Genomic DNA, 17,804 nt, shown 5'->3' with positions numbered 1-17,804 from the left:
CTCTGGAAAGCTCACTTCAAGGAGACAGACTTCACTTATTTACACTACTATTCTTTTCCTTGTAGTCCTCAACCAAACCTCGCCTTCATACAGTGAGCATGAGGAGATTTCAGAACAGCCAGGAGGGAAAATTCAGAGCCCCACTTCCTCCACAAGGCCTGCACCTGAACGAAGATTCCTTAATTATTAAGTATTTGCTCAAAAACCTTTTTTGTGGTATCAGCCCTTTTAAAAAGGAACAATAAATCAGCCTACTAATGTTCCTGTCTTAAAAAGAAGGAATGGATGCAGTATACAAATGGAGCGGTTACTAGGACTCAGCCAAAGGCTCCTTAGCACCAAGGCAGCACCTCTGCAACCAGGCTCCATGAAGAGAAGCGGGGTGCTCCTCTGGGTACCAGGCGTGCCACACCCACCACCACTCTGCGACCTCTGGGCAAAGGCAAAACTGAAAACCACAGGGCACCACAGGGCAGTAATAATGAGGGGGGGGGAGTGGAAAGCTTGGCAAATGCACCACCTCCACCTTGAGCTCTCAAGGTCTCTATGAAGACCCTTCCTATTGGGCAAGCCCCTCCCAGCCACTCCCTTAGCCCATTAAGTCACTGTACACATCCCTTGGAGCTCAATCTTTACTAGGAGCTATTGACGGAGAGGCAAACAGAAACATCAGCTGTCAAGGAAGTGTAGTGGGATAGTTTGATGGCACTCTGACATTCCCAGACTGTCAATAAAGTTAACTTTGAATCAGGAGGGAAAAAAAATCACTTCTCAACCACTTCTCTGATCATTCAGGTTCTTACCCCACATCTGACTCTCAAGTTTTTACTGATAAAGAATAATTAGATAAATGCCTCAAGGAAGGAAGAAGAAACAGCCAATAACAATTAGAGAACATTCTGACCTGCCAAGGCCCTGAAGGAACATCCCCACCTCACATTCAAAAATCTAACTACCAAGAATCAGGGAGACAGGGGGAGCAGCTCTGGGGGAGGGGCAGGAGAGAAAGGAAGGGAGGGCCAGCCAGAGGGAGACCCCAGAGGTTCAGCCCAGAGAAGGCAAGTTGGACAAACTGGAAGAAAAGAGAGCACACTCAGGAGAAGGCAGAGTGCTTCCTTGGGATGCCAACCTCTGGCTCCATAGAGAGCTAATAAGGGGAGAGCAAGGCAAGAGAGCAAGGATACCTCCCTCACTTGAGAGGAAGAAGGGGGAGGACCACACTGAGGAACAATCAGTACCGAGCACCAACACAGATGAACAGACACACACACACACACACCCCCCACATACATACATATATACATACCACACACACTCCCATTCACACACCCACACTCCACACCCACACCACATTCACATACATACCACACAAATACACAGCGGAGCACACACCACATAGACCACTTACACCACTCGAGGCCTGCTGGAGCCTGGGGGAGGACAAGGAGCACTGGCCTGGTACACAGTGTAGTTTTGTAAGCTTATATATTCGAGAGTCGGTCCTGTAGCCCAGGCTCCCTTGAACTCCTGATCCCCCAACTTCCACTTAGAGGCAGCATCACCAGGGTCCACTACTCCACACAGTCTAAAATCTGCACTGAGGACAAAGCAGGTTAGAAGTCAAACCTGAAACCTGTTTTCAAGGTGATATTTCCATGTCATACATGGGTACGGATTCCCGTGGTTCCAGACTCATGTCTAAAGGTCACTGTGCTCACAGCACATGGCAAATGGCAGCTCCTGTAGTCACTGCAACGGCACTGCAGAAAGGAAGCATGGCTGCATGCGTACTGTCATAGCCAATCACAGCAGTGGTCTGCCAGTTCCTATCTTCCACATCATCGCCGTGACATGACGACCAAGCATAACTAGCACACTAGTGAAGGGTCTTCACCCCTGTCCCTGAAATACACAAACTCTCTCTCACTTGTCAACAGCTGCACCTGGGCCCAAGAGACTGAGCCTACAAAGGCCATGGGTGGGAAGGCTGCACTCCAAACAGGGAAAGGCCTGCTCCCAGCTCAGAAGTCAGAAGACCTAAATAGACCTAGAATGTGAAAAGGTTGGCAACTCAACTATGGATTCTGCACCTGACTCCGGTAATCGTCTGGTAAGTGCGTTCTATCAGGGAAGGTGATTCTGTTAACCCCATCCCCCTTTACAATCTGCTTCAGGATAAATTCTTATTCAAAGAAGCAACAGTGCAGAGGGAGCCCAGTGGTTACCTGGTCTTTGCCACTTACAGGAGTACCGTCCAGCCTTCCTCCCACCCCAGCACCTCCCCAATACCAGCAGCCCAGAGCGCAGCAGCTCTTCACCTCCCCGACACCAGCAGCTCCTCTAGTTTCTGGGACCAGGAGGCAAAGGGCAGTGCTGGGTGGACCAACAGGCACGTAGGAGAGCGTGCAGATCCCTGAAGCTCTGGTGTGGGGAGCTGGAGAGGAAATGCATCATGGAGGAGGCATTGCTCCCAGTGCTCTGCACTCTTAAGTGCACAAATGGCATGTGTAGTTCCAACAGTGCAAGTCCTTCCCTGTGAACAAGACAGTGTCCCATCAAGCATTTCATCAGGGGCATGACAGTGATTCAGTATGACTTTCTGACAACTGTGTGACTGCCTCTCATTCTAAAATGCTGCTCTCAGATTGCCTCCCACATGCCCAGATGGTTCTGCCAAGCTGTTTTGTCAGGACTTGTAGTAGGGACCACATCTGGCTTTGCTTCTAGAGGCCAAAGCAAACCATGACCCTGAGGGACCTTGTGCCCAAGCAAGTCCATGTATGCAGGGGTCCTCTGCTCTCACTCAAGCATCTGCAGCACCTAGCACGGTGCTGTGCTTTGGGTAAGAATCGTGATATTCTGCTGCATTGGATGAGGTGGCAGAATGTCGATCTTCTGCCTCTTCTGTGTTTTGAGCCGGGTGGTGGCACTGAAGGCGCCCAGTTTATACCTGTGCACACCCATAGCACACCCAGGCTTCTCATTTGTCTTCAAAACACTGGTAATTTGCCCCAGCTTCTTTCTCCTCTCCAGTCTTTATATCTCAAACAGGTTAGATACAGGGGAGGAAGTCTTTCCAAACCCCAGAAAAAAGAAATAATAAAGATATAATGTATTTTCACAACTAACTTCAGTAGAAAATAACCTTTCAAACAATACCAAATGGTAACATTTTAACACTAGAAGACACAGGACAAACATATCTTCTTTAAGGGGGTCACTAGAAACAAGACATGTGCCTCCCCTCCTTACCCTAACCATGGGACAGCTCTCAGGTCAACAGAGATGGTTGGTTAAGTCATGACTTGGAGGCTGCTAGTTACTTTTCTCTACACTGTGACAAAATATCCACCAAGAGCAGCCTAAGGAGAGGGGTGTGGAGTCTGCTCACTATGTGGGACACACGACAGGGAAGGGCATGGCGACAGGAGCATGAAGCTGGGCGCAGAGAATGCAGACACCCAGCTAGCTTTCTCCTTTCTTTCTTTGTATTCAGTCTGGGACCCCAGCCTATGGTATGGTGTCTCACACATTCAGGGTGGGTCTTACGTTCTCAGTTAAACCTCTCTGGAAACAATTACCTAAGTGTACCCAGACCTTTCTTTCCATGGTGACTCTAAATCCAGTCCAGAGCATGGAGAGATGGTTCAGCAGTTAAGAGCAAACACTGTACTTGCAGAGGAGCCAAGTTTGGTTCCCAGCACCCACATCAGATAGATCATAGCCACCTGTAACTCCAGTTCCAGAGGAATGCAAGGGCCTCTTCTGGCCTCCAAGGATACCTGCATTGATTTGTACTTATACATGAGGACACGTTACACACACACATACACAAATAAATAATTTAAAAATAAATGCAATCCAGTTAACTATTGGGACCTGCCAGTGATAGTCCCAATATCCAGGACAGTTTTCAGACCCTCACCTGTGCTCCTACAGTGTTGGCTCTGCGAAGCAGCACCCAGCAAGCACTCAGCCGTTAGGACTGCAGAGTGAAGCCCTCTGGGTGAGAGCAGGCACAAAGCAACCCCACTGCATCCTCTGCATCCTCTGCCAGTAACAGAAACAGGCAAGACAGGGAATACAGGCCTCACAGCTCACAAAAGCTAAACTCTGTTCTGTTAAGATGTAATGCTGGGACCAGGTGGTGGTGGCGCACACCTTTGATCCCAGCACCTGGAAGGCAGAGACAGGTGGATCTCTATGAGTTTGTGGCCAGTCTAGTAAAAAAGCAAGTTCCAGGATAGCCAGGACTGTTACACAGAGAAATCCTGTCTCAAAAAACAAAAACAAACAAAAAAAGGTGTAATGCTGACTGAAACTGTCACTGCTCTGGGCTTAAAACTTTTACAGGAATCTACTTTATCAGAAAGCTTCCAGGTCCTCTGAAGAGAACGCTGTAAATCTACAATAGGCACTCTGCAATGAACCACCCATGTTATTATACACACCCCATCCTCTAGTCCAGAAAGCTTGTGACAGCCTGCAGTTTCTAGCCACCGAGGTCCTGGGTTCTGCGTCCTACTAGGTGTTTCCTAGAGGACCAAGGTGGGAATGCAGCAGCAAGGCTGGGAAGAAGCACAGGGAAGTAAGGGGAGAAGCATTGCGGCACCTGGAGCAGAAAACCCAACACTGGTGCTAACAAACAGGGACACAATGAGACAGCGGTGCCTTGTGCCAGCACTTACAGCAGCTGGTACTTCTCACTGTCCATCACCAGGGCACAGAAAGTTGCCTATAACTCTGGTAAAGACAGCTGCACTGTGCAGAGCTACGCTGTTACTGAGGAATTCCATCCAGGCCCTGAGAGCTGGAAAACCCAAGAGGGCCAAGGTGAAATCTAAACGGGACTGGGCCAGAAGCACAGAAGCACCCAAACACTGCGTGGTCACAGTGGCCGTCTCTCTATGTGTCTCTCTGCACCCAAACACTGCGTGGTCACATTGGCTGTCTCTCTATGTGTCTCTGCAGGGATGGAGCAGAGGTTTTGAGACACCAGTTATTTCTAGTTCCCAGCTGTGACAGGGAAAAGGGTTAACCTGGGTCTTCTCTACACTGCACATCCATTTGAAGGCACACGTGTGAACAAGACACTGATAAACACGACCCACATCCATGCACTACAGGACGAGTCCCACCTAAGGAGAAAACAACATCCATTCACCACCTAAGAGTTCATTCAAAGACAACCACACATCAAGGGTGTTTATATTCTCATGTCTCCAGACTGCAGGAGAGAACGGTTAGGTAAGGTTCCTCCTCGGAGCCTGACTTTGTAGAAGGGAAACAGAATTGCTGTCATTTTGTCAATTTCAGGGGACTTGTAAAGCACAAATAAAAACATACAGCCACCCATGACCTGCAGTCTCACACCGCACCGCTATTTAAACAGAGCAACGACACTGTAAGTCACACGAAGGCTTCTCCACAAACGGCGGCTTTAGTCATAACACCAAACAGAGGAACCAACCCAAACCCACGTCTGAGGACATAAATGAATTCGGGTTCATCCACACAGGGAGATTCTACACGGCGGCAGAAAGGAAGGAAGGAACTGCTGGCACAGGCAGCGCTATGGAGGGCGCCAGAGGACCTGAGCAGAGAGCCAAGGACACAAGAAACAGCCACTGGCCGCCATATGAAGGCCAAGGATGGACAAAACCAACAGTGTGATGCACAGTGGAGGACCAAGGAGGGCAGTGAGGCTGGGAGCATGGCTTAGAGGTGGCCCAGCATGTGCAAGGCCTGGGATTCAGTTCCCAACATCAGCAGGAGGAGAAAGGAAAAAGGGTAGAAGAGAACTGCTGTGGGTTCTAGTGGTCTGCTCCAAGTGCTGACGGAACAGGCACACACCACTGTCAAAACCAATCAAGCTAACCACTACACGCAAATGACATCTAAAAACTGCTTGGGAGGAAAACCACCAACACGCAGAGCAACAAAAAACAGCTCAACTGACATGAGCCGTGACACATATGAGAGTGAACACAACAGGCTTTCTGTGCACCGCCAAGCACAGCGTTCTGACCCTGCTGTGCAGGGCTGAGCTGAGCTCAGGAACCACAGGGTCCTCAGCAATACTACAATCAAAACACAAGCCCTGTGCTGGAGAGCCAGCACTCCATGGTAGCAGCAACAAGAACACAGCCACAACAAAAAACAGGCAAGGAGGTGGATGCCCTTCCCAGCAGCAGCAGCAGAGCATCTGCCAGGAAGTCGAGAGAAAACACAGGACCCCTGAGGAGAAAGCCCAGGCCTGCCTGAAGAAGCCCACCCTAGAGACAGTTGCAACGTGCAGCTCTGCTCAGCCCACTAAGACGCTGGGTATCATGAGGGTGAGTAATGGCTATGCTAGGGCCTGGCAGGAGCAAGGAGCATTCTGGGGCTCCCCTATCAACACCTGTGAGAACTGCCTGCCCAGGTCCCACCTCTGCTTCCTGGACTCTTTCTTGACTCCAAGACAGGAAGTCAGATGGGTCCCTTGCAGCACCTGTATCACCAACCAAAACTACTTTCTCCCCCAAGAAATTATTAATCTGCAACATTCAGGAATAGAAAAAGAAACTGGGAAGTGGAACCAGGGGTTAGCCATGGGATGGCACAGGGGTTCTGTGAAGACATTAAAGGAAATTTTCACACACTGTCCCCAAGTCTGTAGGTATGACTACAATTTCAATGAAATACACGCTGGTTTTCAATAGGATCTAAGGCACCGTGGGCTGTGCGAGGAGTCATTATGTTATGTATTGCCAAGGAACAAATGCTTTCTCATATGGGATTTCTACATGGTATTCAAGAAAAGCTACTCAATAAAAGCTAAGCTCAGATGATTATCGGCCTTACAGGTAAGAGAAAAAGAAGGTCCTTGGACTGCCTAACCACTCCGCCACTTCCTGAAAGGCCCAGAAGTGTCACTATGCTAAGCTGGCTTCCCTCTGTGTTCCGTCACTTGGGGCTGCGCTGTGGGCACAGATGAATGGAGTGGCATCTCCTCTGTGTGTCCTGCTCTCTGGTTCTAAAGCTAACAGTGAAACTCAGGACTCAGTCTCCACAGGAGGACCTCATGGCCATAACCATACACCACGAAGCAATGACAACAGTGTCAAGGCCATCTGTCAGACTAAATGTGAACAGTATCCACAGAAGTGTTCGTGAGGGCTAGGGACGTGGCTCAGTGGAGGAGCAAACCTCTTAGCAGGCAGCAGACTTAACACCAAAGCAGAGAGGAGACAGGCTATAAGGCAGATCAGAAGCTCAGACAGAAGAGACACTGAACAGAAGGTAAGAGACGCCTGCATGAGGAAGTCTCTCAGATTCCAACTCCACCCCGAGAGAAGATGTGGGAAGGGTGAGGCAGCACCAACGTGGGAAGCAGAACTGACGAAAAGATCAGAGGGCAGATAGGATGAGCCACACAAAAACCTGACCAATTCAAAAAAACTGACGTGGGATATCCTTCTGTATATATGTGTTGCTCTTATTGGTTAATGAATAAAGCTGCCTTGGCCTATGGCAGACAGAATATCGCCAGATTGGAAGAGATATAGATAAAGAATAGGCAGAGCCAGGGGGACACCATGTAGCTGCTGAAGGAGAAGGATGCCCAGAACCTTTACTGGTAGGCCACAGCCTCGTGGCAATACACAGATTAATAGAAATGGGTTAATTTAACTAAAGAGCTAGCTAGGAATACACTAAGCCATTGGCCAAACAGTGTTGTAATTAATATAGTTTCTGTGATTATTCGGGTCTGAGCAGTCGGGAAATGAGCAGTATTGGCTTACAAAAACCAAAGGAAAGAGCTTTGAAATGAGCCCAAGAAGGGTGTTGTCAGTGCACTCTTCAATGCTAAGGACTGGATACAGCTCAGGGTAGAGTACACTGAGACTCACAGCCAACATTTCACCAGAAAGGACAGAGTTTACAGATGAAAACACCTTGAAACTGAGAAAAAGTCAAGTGCACCAAATTCTACACACAACAAAATTATCTTTCAGAACTTAAACAGAAACAAAATAGAAACATTTTCCAGACAAAGGATAATTTGTTGCCCACAGTCTCACCCTAAAAGGAGTATTTTTCAAGAAGTTTCCCAAAAGTTCCAAGCAAACATTTTCAAGTTGGAAGACCATGAGCCTAGATAAGACAAAGCACAGGAGAAACAGAGCTCAGAGAAGCAGAGGCAGGCTGCTGGCTGCATCGAGCTACAGCCTGTGACAGTGAAGCCGCACAGCAAGGTAAAGTGTTTTCAGGTTACTGCACCATTTAGACAGTAGCAGAAGTTTGTGTACCTGTGCACTGTGTGCATGTGTGTGTGTGCGCGTGTATATGTGGTGTGTGTGTGTGTGCGCACATGTGTACATGAGTGTGCCGTGTGCACCCATGCGCACACACAGAAACCAGATGAGGATGCCAGACATCTTGCTCTGTCACCCTCTGCCTTATTCCCTTGAGCCCCCACAACCCTGCTGTCTCTGCTTCTTACAGCACTAGGGTTATAGCACACACAACCACACCTAGCTTTTCACTTGGCTTCTAGGAGTTTAGAATCAGAACCACATTTGCACAGTGAGTACCTTATGCACTGAGCTATCTTCCCAGATTCAGTGGAGACCCTGTCTCAAAACAAATCAAATAAATAAATAAAGTAGAAAGTGACTAAGGAAACCATTTGCACACATCCCAAAATAAATAAATGTAGGTTTTCTATTATATTAATTTTATCCCAGTTCTAAAACATCTCCACATAGATAGTTGGCCCAGCACTATGGCGACCCCCCAGGTGTATAGACACCTCCATGACACATGGGTCCTCCACAGTATGAAGTCAGACAGCACAGGAAGAGTGCATTCCCTATGATCCACCACTCACCTCCCCCATCAGCACTTTCTCGTTCAGCTGGGGACAATTTTACAGCTTCACAGTGGCATGCAGTGAGCATATGGGGACTCCCTTTGGCACTCCCAAACTCAGCCTTCAGTGCCTTCTGCTTCCTGACTGTCAGCACCTCCAGCTGTACCCTGGCACCTGTTCTTCAGGGCCATGTGACCAGGCGCTCTGGACCACAGACAAAGGTTCACTTCTGAAGCCCACCCCAGGAAGAAATGCGCTGGTGTCAGAGGGCTGGACGGGCTACAGTCTTAGTCCTCAGCAAGCATCGTGTCTTTGTCCAAATCTGAAGTCAGAGACAGTGACTTCATCAGTAGAAGAGTGGGAAGAGAGGTCCTCTGGAGCTCGGGAGGAAAAACATCAAGGCCTCCTCCACTGCAAAAATAGCAGGCCTGGAGCAGGCCATTAGCAGAGGTGGGAAGGCGCCTGATCTCCAGGACACCAGAGACAAGGAGAGGGAAGCAGGATGAGCACGCAGGGATTCTCTGAGGCACAAAGCTCCTGGGTGGCCATGGGAGCCTCCGAGTGTGGCTCAGGCACCAGCACCTCGGAGTCCAATGAAGGAGGGCTAAACACAAGGTCTCCCTAGCACTGGGGCCAACTAGGCACAAATTAGCCTTCCTCTTTCTCTCCTTCGTCTTTTTTTTTTTTTTTAAGACAAGGATGTCCTGGACTCACTCTGTAGACCAGGCTGGCCTCAAACTCAGAGATGCACCTGCCTCTGCCTCCTGAGTGCTGGGATTAAAGGGGTGCGCCACCGTGTCCACACCGACTTCCATTCCCACTTCCAATCTTAAAGGAATGATGAAGTAACATGGCAGGATTGGAGAAAGGGGTCAGAGAAGGCCAACGTTCATGTGGGCAGACCAAACCAGTCTGCACATCCCGCCCTCCCTCGGCACCAGTGCAAAGACAGAAAGGCCAGCATGCTGCAGAGGGCAAAGGGCAAATCCTCAGACCTGATACAGCATGGGGTGGGGGGATTGCTCCCTTCCTTCCGAGCAGCGACAGAATGGCAGGAACCTGTTCTGTGCACCACCGAAAGCAGCATGAGCTCCACAGCCTACCTTCCTCTCAAATGACGGCAGCTGTGTGCTCTCTGATTAGCTACAATAAGCATTCAATTAGCAGCTCAGGTTTTTAGCAGAGTGGTTTTTAGGTATTAGTTCCATATCCAGAAGGCTGTTGCAACATCATGGCCTTTGGGGACAGGGCAAGGCAGGAAGTGTGTGGGCAGGGCTGACTAAGAAGCCATTCAGCTGAAGAGTATCCATAAGAGTTCTCCCTGAGCACAGTCCATGGAAAAGCTGTCAGGCAAGAAGAGAGAAAAGACGAGGAGGAAAGACACGGGATGGAGCATGATTAATGCCAGAGCAAAAACACAAGCAAACACTTGTCCTGGGCATGATCGCTAACATCTGGGCAGGAAACAGCTAAGGGAAGCCATCACAACACAGCGGTTAACCCCACGACAGTCAGAAGACATATCTCCACCGTCTTACAAATTTAATGAGGACAGGGCAAAGCGCTTCACACACGATCTTGAATCATGTCAACAGTGAGTCAGCCAGCTACAATTCTGCCTGTGGCTAGGAGTCCTCATTTGCAGTTTGTCACAGAAACACAAACAGGTGGATGATGCCCAACCTTTGGCTCCACAGAGAATCAAGCCATGCTGAGAAGGAGAGAGAAGGCTGCCGGCCGAGGACGACAGCTACACCAGAGCACGGTGCAGTCCTAGCATGAGAGCAGCTGGGGTGACGGCACCCCCATAACAGAACTGTGTCCAGATGAGCAGTACTGTCAAATCAAAACCTGAGTCCCCAAGCTGGGGTCACTGCAGACATCAGTCTATTCCATGATGGTGCGCGAGCACCTCCCAGGCCCAGAGCACATTCCATTCCTCTCAGGTTATCCATGCATCCATGCCTGACTCTGAAGGTCCCCAGTAAGGCAGAACACACTGACTGCTGCCAGCACCAGTGTCCAGCACATCCCACTGTAAATCCCACGCAGAATTCCAGGGTGGGGTCCGGGAGGAGTTCTAGCACTATCCATCCATTCTGCCCCTCAGAGCAGAAGAGGAGCAGTCCAAGGAAAGCTCAGGCCCTCCCTCGGGGCTCAGAGTGCAGGCCGCGGGGCATGACAGAGCTTTCTCCAAGGCTAGCACTCACAGTTCACTGAGCAGCACGCCATGTGTGGCCCCTCACGTTCCCCATCAACCAGCAACTAGCCCACTTCAGGGAGGAGGCACAGAAGGACAGGTCCCAGAAACCCTAACTGCAACCCACAACATACACAAGTACTGGGCTCTGAAAACAACACCTGTAACTAAACCACCACAGGACAAGTCTGTAAATCCAACATAGAAAGAAAAGTGCAGCACTGGAGAGGTAGAGGCAGGCAGATCTCTAAGTTGGAGGTAACCCTGGTCTACAAAGAGAGTTCCAGGACAGCCAGGGTTACTACACAGAGAAGCACTCTTCCAAAAAAACCTAAAACCAAAATCAAAACCAAAAAACTAACAAAAAAAAATTGGAAGGAAGAAAAGAAGGAAAACAGCTATTTCTGGCCATCTCATCCACTCCAGTTCATAGAAAGCAGATCACAAGGCATGTGTGCAGTCCAAAGGTACAGCCCTATCACCAAGGTAGCGATGGCTACTCTTGGAGGAAGAAGCAGCCCAGGAGCCTTGTTTTGGTGAAGAGTCCACTGCTTGGCAGGAGGATCGATAAGAGCACTTGTCATCTGTTGACTACAAACAGCTCCACTGTGACAGACATAGGAAGAATGCCCCGACAAGGAGCTGGGACCTAACACCTGCCTGAAGCAAGCACAGAGCATGGCTGCATACGGTCCCTAGGAGCCCACGGTGGCTGCATGCGGTCCCTAGGAGCCCACGGTGGCTGCATGCGGTCCCTAGGAGCCCATGGTGGCTGCATGCGGTCCCTAGGAGCCCACGGTGGCTGCATAGAGCCTGAGGACATTCCTGTTGGTCCAGATGAGAAGGGGCTGTTCCTATAGCAAAGAGCACTCCCCTCGGTGGACACCTGCACTGACAAGTGGGTCCATTCAATGGTCACCTCAGCTCCCTGCCAACTGCACCAGGAGCACCAAAGCTCCTTGCCTCTGAAACACAGTTGGCTTTTCCCTCACTCTCCCACAAAACTAATTTTATATACCTACAGTTATAAGGCAAAGTCTTAAATTTAACAAGAACTAAATATTCCATCAGTATCAAACTGATAAGTTATTTAGAAAAGGGCTCTATGAGCCGGTCATGAAAATACAGCCCAATACAGAGCCTGGGAGCCTCTAGAAATGAAATCACAGTGGTTTCTCTAAATTCTTTCCTGAACCAAAAGATCACCTTTATCCAAGTATTTCATTTTGAATCACCACAGCCAGAAAAGTCAGGAGGATATGTGGGAGCTTCGGCACTAGCGAGGACACAGGCAATGGGCCAGGCACCACTGGCATTACAGGTTACAGTCAGTTCTCGGCTCCTTCTGCTATGAAGATTAACACAGCCATCGACTCCCACCCACGCCGACGTGGAGGCTCCTGGGATTTCAGCAGATATGAATGGAATGACCTCACTGCAGACTGCCCGGCCTCTGCGAGCGGTGTGATGAGGCATACAGAGGAAGGGAAAACTGAACCAAGGGTCTTTCCATCAGGTCCTGGGATTTAATAGCATCCCCATTGTTTTGCTGCAGATGGCACATCAACCTCCCTTTATTATTGCAGAGGCACAAGAGCTCTGCAGAGTGCAGTAAAGCGGTGCGTGTTTAGCTCTGCAGCGTTACAAAGGATCCTGATTTACAGCTGGGACCAGGCACCTTGCACCACACATCTGAGCTGGGTAATTACCTCTTGTTCTGTGCGAACTCCTGCCTGCAGCATGAAGTCTGCACTGCTGAGAGGCTCTGCATTGAAGTCGGGCCTCCTTCTTGATCCTCCTCTCATACAAAGTATCTAAGCTGAGGAGCAGACAATACACTACAAGCTCTTACAGCCCATCCCTGCATTTGACACTCTCCAGCCAGAGGCATCATGGTGACAAATGCTACTTTAGGCTTGTTTCTACAGTGGAGGAGCCCCCCAATGGCATATATCAAGAAACTCTGAGGCACTTCTACCACACCTAAAACTGAATGCATCAGTTCTGGATTCAAGAAGAATCTAGTCCGTATTTATGGCTGAAGGAGAGCGTCCTGGATATAGGGAGAGACAAACAGCCTCTTACTAAGCTGCAGTTCCACTGGGTGCAACAACCCAACTAGAGCCCACTTGTGTCTTACACTGACATCTCCTGAGCATCCTGGAGTCCTGAAACCATTTCCACCGCAAACCATTCGTTGTTCAGGTCTGTGTCTGAAACTTGCTGCCTTTAACCAGTTCTCCCCAACTTGAAACCCCTGGAAGGCGGCACCCACTGTCCCAATGCAGCTCCTCCACTGCCGCAGCTCACACGTGACTCAGTACTGTCCTCGTGCCTGGATCGTTTATTGCATGTAAAAGTGACTGGAACAGATCTGCTCCGGGACAGAGACTTACACTGAAAGTGGGCTGGAAAGATGGCTCAGCAGTTAGGAGCACTGGCCAGGTTCACATGGCAGCCCCTAACCATCTGTACCCTAAATCCACCTGAGCTCAGAGGGCACCGCATATACACGGTGAGCAGCACATGCACAAAAAATACACAAAAAATAGTTTAAGAAAAAAGAAACAAGCTATATATGGTGGCACACACCTTTAATCCCAGCACTTGGGAGGCAGAGACAGGCAGATTGTAGGTGGAAACTGCTTATTCATTTCCTGAATGCTCAGACCCAAATAATCAGAGAGAAACTATATTAATTACAACACTGTCTGGCCAATAGCTTAGGAGTATTTTTAACTAGCTCTTACATCTAAATTAACCCATTTTTATTAATTTATGTATCACCACAAGGCTGTAGCCTACTGGTAAGGTTCCAGTGTCTGTCTCCTTTAGAAGCTACATGGTATCTCCTTGATTCTGCTTGTTCTCTCTCTAGATCGCTACCAGTCTGGCTATATTCTGTCCTGCCATAGGCCAAAGCAGCTTCTTTATTAATCAATGGTAATAAAACATATTCACAGCATACAGAGGGGAATCCCACATCATGTCCCCTTTTCTATCTAAATAAAAAGGAAGGTTTTAACTTTAACATAGTAAAATTACATAAAACAAAACAGGTATCAAGCAAGAATTACAGTTACAGTATATCTAATTTACTTTTTATCATACCTAGGGAAACTATAACTATATGTCTTGAACTCCATCAAAGACCCCAGAAGGATATAATATTACCTAAGTAACCCACGCCAGCAGATCTCTGTGAGTTCAAGACCAGCCTGGTCTACAGAGTGAATTCTAGGACAGCCAGAGAGATACACAGAGAAACCCTGAAGAAAGATAGGAAGGAAGGAAGGAAGGAAGGAAGGAAGGAAGGAAGGAAGGAAGGAAGGAAGGTAGGTAGGTTGGTTTCCTACTTTGGGAGATTCTGCTAACTGTGTGCTAGTGTGAACTCGCTAACACCCAAACTTCATGCCAAACTAAGTGACTAATAAAGCTGGCAAAAAAAAAAAAAAAAAAAAACACACACACACTCGTGGAATAAACGTTATTAATACGCTGAAATCTTAATGTGTAACCTGAATGATTACCTCCTTGTAGAGAAATTCTCTAAGAGAACAACAACTAGAGCAGCAGAGACTCCGCAGGAACATCAGAAGATCTGAAGCCATCTGCTAACACGCAACTGGAGGTTTGAGTGTCGTGGTCTGATACACCCTATCCTAGACAAGAAAGCAATGGTGCAAAGACGACCCAGGAAAGGCCGGATCAGCAGAGTCAAAGGCAGGTCCTCTCCATGCACTGCACAGAAGCTAACAAGGCCACTCCACCCACGCTCCCTTCAGCACTGGCATGACAAACACCTGCAAAGCCTTCAAGGAAACCATTCTTTCACTGGGTCACTGGCATCTCAGTTACTTTTAAGGGAATCTCTCAATCCTAACCCAACTGCCAAATGCATTGCACTCTCTGGGATTTGTATATAAACCACCAAAAATAACATATTTGAAAGACAAAAAGCAAACCCCTGAGATCCTGTCTTGAAAAGGAAAAAGGCTCAAATGTAAAACACGAAGATTCAGAACTCTCTCCAAATGATTAGGAACCTCCCCACCAAATGCTATAGCATAAATTACCCAAGAGCATTGCTACAGACCAGAAGACATGTATTTGTGGCTATTCTCTTCCTGAAGAATGTAAGTAATGGACAAGAGACACCTGGGCAGGCAAGGATTCAGTGGTGAAGTTCTGACAATCCTTTGCTTCTCTCATGCTTATTACAGCTAAACGGTGAAGGCCAGCTGGTCAGATCCTTAAGGGGAGCACGGCTAGGGCAACCTGCTCACCACAACTGCCTCCACACCGGAATCATGCTTCACAAAGGCGTTCCCATCAACACCTCAAATTCTAATTTCCTCTTAAACTTACTAAACCTTCAAACCAGTTAGTGAGAAAGGTAACGGAAAGAGGTCTTTGGGTTGTTGCCTATAAGCTTAGGATCTTACAGGCAACGTGACACAGTTAACTCCGTGTCAGTTTTCTTCAAAAATAAAAACTACAGAGAGATAACAACAAAGCATATTAGTTGGCAGCTGACTCTCACCTTCTGTATTAAGGTTAAACACATAACAGGTGTCACCCTCGGAGTGCTAGGTGCTCTCCCCTACATCTCAGCATCTAAGGCAGCAAAGCTCTACCCAGTTGATGAAGAAAAATTATTGAAAATTCATTTTTTGTGCAAAATTAAAATCTTAAAGAACACTTAGCCAGGTGGTGGTGGCACACACCTTTATTTAATCCCAGCACTTGGGAGGCAGAAGCAGGCAGATCTCTTGAGTTCAAGGCCAGCCTGATCTACAGGGTGAGTTCCAGGACAGCCAGGGCTACACAAAGAAACCCTATCTTGAAAATTTAAAAACCCTTTCTCTTTTATAAAAGTTTCCTAGAGGAAAGTTTCACCAAATAAACAGAGCACTGTATAGACCACTCACAAGCACCACACACTTCACAATGAAAAGGCTGCTGCACAGGGGCTGACGGTGATGGCGACAGTGACAGGAGGCCTTGAAGAACAGCAATTACTGGATGATCTGAGGTGACGCCAAGGTTCTCACTCAGGTTTAAACCAAGGAACCCATGATTGAGGAAGGAAGGGCAAACACAGCAGGCTTACCCTTGGTTGCCAGTTCTCATACTGTTTCTGCAGATTTGCACCGATGGTTTCCAGAGCTTTCTGAGGACCCATAGACAGAGGATCTGTAAAAGCAACAAAAGGAAAATTCAGTAAACGAGCACATCCTCTTTTGGAAAAGCTCTTGCATGGAGCTTCCTCTTCCACAGTACAGTCACCTTCGGCAAGACCCGCGTCCAGGCCTGTTTTATCTGTACTTAACCAGAAGCAGAACTGATAACACAGTGGACGGCTCCACAGACCAGAAGACTATCCCTGCTTGTTTACTAAATGCTTCAGGGCAACCACTCCTCCACTGCAGTACCTGCCCTCCTGCCCATCCTTCTGCTCCGCTGCTGCTCACTGTCAGAGGCCCAGCTGTGCTTCTAGTGGGATTTCATATTAGAAGTGCAACCCGCCTGTGTGCAGAATTGGAAAGACAGAAGGAGGGAAAAGGGGGGAGGGAGGGGGAGGGGCCAAAAGCGACACACAATCATCTTCATCTAGATTATCACTTGCACAAGCATACTCAGAGACCCCTGGTTTTCTGCTTAGTCACTGAGCTGCTTCTACACTAACAATCCTAAGTCTGCAGTTCTCACACCTGTCTGTCTCAGGACCCCTTGCCAGTCTTTAAACATCTGATGGCCCCAAAGACCATTTGTCTATAGATATATATCATATTAGAATATAAGAGCCAGGCAGGAGAATCGCAAGTTCAAGGCCAGCCTGTGCTACAAAGAAAATGTGCAAATGAGAGAGAAAAGGAGTATTTAATTCATAGAGGGAAAACTATTTTATCTTTATTCGTTCATTTAAATATGACAAACCTGGACTGGAGAGAGCTCAGCAGTTAAATGCACCTGCTCCTGCAGAGGACCTGTGTTCATTCCCAGCACCCTCATCACAGTTTACAACCATCCACAGCTCCAGTTCTAGAAAAGCCAATGCCTTCTGACCTCCTGCAACAGGCATGCATGCAGGACAGGCATACATAGGCGCAAAACACTCCTATGTATAATATATACAATAATCTTTTTAAAACCCAAATATGATAAATTCACTGTCTTAACATGAATATGATGAAAAATAATAATAGTCTCTCCAAAAATTTAGTGAGAACAGGCTGAAGGCAGAGCTCTCAGTGGGTAGAATGCTTTGCCTAGCGTGCATGAAGCCCTGGATTCCATCTTCAACACCACAAAAAAAAAAAAAAAAAAAAAAAAAAAACAGGCGTGGAGGTATAGACCTGAAAGGCGGAAAGATCAGAAGTTCAAGGTCATCCTCAGCTCCTCAGCTGTACACAAGGTCAAAAGCGTTGAAGTTGGCCACAGTCGCCTTGTCAAGCTTCTGAGTGGCCTTGCCATTCCTACACCCAAAGCACCGCGGACTTTCACAATGCTCATGCCTCGTTCATCTTCCTGGGCACATGAATCCTGGGATACTTATGTGAAAGGAGCCCCCTAACCAGAGTGTTTCCAGTGCTCAGGGCACAAAAATTTTCTGCTATCTTTGGAACTTGCTCTGTCAAGGGTGAGAGGGAAACTCAATCCAAAGGCTCACCATTAGCCACGACGTGAGCATGGCTGCCAGCAAGGGCTAGAAGTGGACTTTTCTGGGGAGGAAGGGGGTCAAGACAG

At 48.1% G+C, this 17,804-nt stretch overlaps 1 protein-coding gene across 4 annotated transcripts in view; it reads right to left on the bottom strand.

Annotated features, from left to right (window-relative positions):
• The window catches only part of Rptor (regulatory associated protein of MTOR complex 1), a 283,595-nt gene that overhangs the window by 196,001 nt on the left and 69,790 nt on the right, over positions 1-17,804 (bottom strand). For all 4 annotated transcript variants that reach the window (XM_050140239.1, XM_050140240.1, XM_050140241.1 and 1 more), the window contains one exon: positions 16,168-16,250. In XM_050140239.1, coding sequence (XP_049996196.1) covers positions 16,168-16,250 — 83 coding nt within the window. The remainder of the gene's footprint in view (positions 1-16,167; positions 16,251-17,804) is intronic.

Source organism: Alexandromys fortis, unplaced genomic scaffold (genome assembly GCF_014885135.2).
Source record: "Alexandromys fortis isolate MF-2015 unplaced genomic scaffold, M_Fortis_MF-2015_v1.1 scaffold_39, whole genome shotgun sequence".
NCBI classification, from domain to species: domain Eukaryota; kingdom Metazoa; phylum Chordata; class Mammalia; order Rodentia; family Cricetidae; genus Alexandromys; species Alexandromys fortis.
Note: the sequence above shows the minus strand (reverse complement) of the source record. Positions and strands in the feature narration are given on the sequence as shown.